The following is a 3,244-nucleotide window of genomic DNA, read 5'->3' as shown; positions in this document are numbered from 1 at the left end:
CTTCCAATGCATCAACTTCAAGTACAAAATGTTATCTTGCTGCCTAATTTATCCCAGCCACTGCCAGGTGCTACTGTAACGAGATAATCAATGCTATTCACTTCACATGTGTTATTCACTTCTCAAAATGTTATGGCTGATCTATACATAATTTTCTTGTACTTATGTGTTAAAAAATGTAGTAACTTGTTATTCTCCCTTTAGCAGCAGTAAATGGAACCAATGTTTCTTTGTTATTGATTGTCTCACAAACATCTGGAGGAAATATGTCCCCAAAACAGCTTTGACTGAATTTGTATTATATTTTATTATTATTATTCTACATACACGCACACACACACATATACACATGTGTGTACACATATACACATACACATATATATATAAAAGAATGAATCATTTAAGAAAAATGAATGCATAATCATTTATTCATTCGTTGTCTGTAATCACTTATCCAGTTCAGGGTCTGGAGCCTAGGCAGAATACACCCTGCAGGGGGCATCAGTTCTTTGCAGAGCACCACACACATACACATTCACTCACCTTTTGTGACTATATTATATAATTAAATTAATTAAGAAATAATTAATTACAATGAAAATACATAAATTAAATGTTTCATTTAATTGTTACATTTTGATATAAAAGCTTATATAACTGTGATTTATTTAACCGTTATTTAAATGTGCATTTTAAATATTGTATTAATTGTATTATTTCAATAATTTAATTAGTTATTGAACTATATATAAATGTATTTCATTATTTTACTTCCGATCCAGTCAGATCGATAGCCTGCTGTTTTACTTCTGTTTAGTTACAGGGCTGTCTGTTGAGTGCTGGGGTGGAAGATAACGGAACAGCAGGGGTGTTTCTTAATGACTCTTCAAATAAATTAGCAGCCTCTCTTAAGAGTTCAGTGCAGCTTTTAAAAATAGTGTCCTCTTAAAACTATCATTAGTAGCGGAAATATGAATCTAACGTACGTGATCGATCTGTCTTGCCTTACTGATCAGTCTGTCTAAGCCAATTAATCTGACTGGATGGGGGATGGGGGATAGGCCCGCCCACTGACGGATGATGGATAAGGTTGACAGATTGAATTATTTCATAGTGTAATGCCGCAAAATATATAAATATAAATATATAAATAGTTAAATAATTACCTAATTTTTTAAATAATACAATAAATACATTTTATTTAATTTAACTGCGTCTTGTAAATATTTTGATGAATAAAGTTGACTGTCGGACTAAGGAGAATTATTAAAATGTTGCTGTCATGGCGTTCGTTTGAAGCCTGGAGTTCCCGGATGTCGGGGATATTTTGTTGAATGACTGGTAAGCAGCACGATGTCTATATAATGTTAATACATTTGACAAGACTAAACTCGACATCTTGTTTGTCTTAACGATAAATAGCATGTTTACAAAGTAATTTGGGAGTTTATATCTAACTCTGGACCCTTTTATCAACAGAATGACCTACATAAAGGAGAAATCGAGTGAACGTTACAATAGTATGTTAGTTATGTCTTGTTATTTTCAGCGTAATTTTGAACTATATGTAGGAATGAGTCATTTCAGTACGCTGGAAGACCGCAGTACCAAACTGTGTTTTTTCACAAATATGGATAGGTTACAATGGTAGTCTGTGTATCGAAAGACTACATTAAGCCAAGTTCAGCGTTTTAGACTCTCCCGGTGTTTAGTCCTCCAGGGTAGTTTGGTGTAAAATGGAGAAACTCCAGTCTGAACTGACTACAGTAAAGTGATCATATGAAACTAAAAACAAAAAGATAATATACAATATTATTTAAATAACGTATTATTTTTGCAAATAATATTGGTATGAAATCAAGTATATCCACAATGCCACTGTACCCTTTGTAGATGTTACACTTGAAGTGTTGGGTTAGCCTCTATAATGGTAATGTGTTACATTAATAAACGGATACAAAATGTTTAGTTAAAGGTCAAAGTTACACCAGCAGTGATGATGCACCATTAAACGAATCTCAAGTATGTGCTGTCTGACTGCTGCCAAATGCTTTTTAATGCTAATAATACATTAAATTGTAAATTTACATTGTTTCATAATTGTTTTGATTTAAAACATTAAAAATTGTATCATGTAGAAGTGGTTATGTGCATGAAGATTTTTCCCTAGCTGTAACATATTTACCATTAATAACATTATATTTAAAGCTCAGAAAACATAAATAAACTACCCTTTAACTAGCCACATAGTTTCACTAAGACGAAGTTGTTAGCTGAGCTATTGCTCCATTTATGTGTATCCTCAGGCTAGTTGTTTACCTGGGTAAAAACATAATGAATAGGTAAGGAATACAATGTAGTACTACCCCACCATCCACTCACTTGCCACTGAACACAAATATTTAGTTGGTACACCTGTAAAAACTAAGTTGGAAATGGTAACTTTTTTATGCACCTGTGCTGCATTTGTCAACTTCCAGTCCCTCCACAACAATCACTAACCACAGGACGCTATTTGTTTTGGGTAATTGAACTGTTCTCATTCCAATAGAGATTATGAAACATTTATATACTTAAGATGCATAGCTTTGTCTGACCCACCTGTACCGGTTCACTACACATTAATATGCCAGCATCAAATAAGTGTCGCTGCAGCACTGACAGAATTCCACCAAAATTGTATGTGTTCAGCAGGGGTTATGACCTTTAAAGTACAGGGCACAAGGGGCTAACAAATGTATATATTTACATAGGTATTGTTTGTTTTATTGAAAATCCTTCTCTATGTTTGCAGTTTTAACTGCTTGCTCAGATAAGTGATTTTGACTGGGCCTTGGGAAAGATGGATAAAGGTGACAGAGAAAGGAAGACCAAGGTGAGGAAAAAGAAAGAGGGAGGACTGAGTATTGACCAATCCAATGGAGAAGTGCTCCGGTGAGTAACATTATTAGTGAATCAACTAGTCCGACAGTCTTCCCATTGTCCATACAGTGCTATTCAAATTAAAGATTTACCTCCTACATCTTTGTCACTCAATTTAAGTGCACTCAGAAGTCCCCACGACAGAGTAATTGCCCTTTTCCATTGGGACACTTGGAATTAGCATGGAACAGTATGTTCATCTTTTCAGAGAGTTCATGCAGTGCACATACTTTTAATGTCAAGTGATCTGGATGACCACCCACAGAGCACTTGCACAGCATAATGTCATCTATTTTCTTTTAGTTGATAAAGTAGCACTAGT

At 34.4% G+C, this 3,244-nt stretch overlaps 1 protein-coding gene across 2 annotated transcripts in view; it reads left to right on the top strand.

Annotated features, from left to right (window-relative positions):
* Window positions 1-1,277: 1,277 nt before the first annotated feature.
* Window positions 1,278-3,244, top strand: part of zgc:173742 (DNA topoisomerase I, mitochondrial) — a 34,445-nt gene continuing 32,478 nt past the window's right edge. Inside the window, exons 1-2 of one of the 2 annotated variants that reach the window (XM_066685125.1) lie at window positions 1,278-1,341; window positions 2,795-2,934. In XM_066685125.1, the coding sequence (XP_066541222.1) occupies window positions 2,843-2,934 (92 nt within the window). In that variant the 5' untranslated portion in view covers window positions 1,278-1,341; window positions 2,795-2,842. Of the gene's footprint in view, window positions 1,342-1,391; window positions 1,521-2,794; window positions 2,935-3,244 lie in introns of those variants that run through there. The other variant, XM_066685126.1, reaches the window with a different exon arrangement.

This window comes from Hoplias malabaricus, chromosome 11, assembly GCF_029633855.1.
Source record: "Hoplias malabaricus isolate fHopMal1 chromosome 11, fHopMal1.hap1, whole genome shotgun sequence".
NCBI classification, from domain to species: Eukaryota; Metazoa; Chordata; class Actinopteri; order Characiformes; family Erythrinidae; genus Hoplias; species Hoplias malabaricus.
The sequence above is the reverse complement of the archived record's forward strand: the minus strand, read 5'-3'. Positions and strand labels throughout refer to the sequence as shown.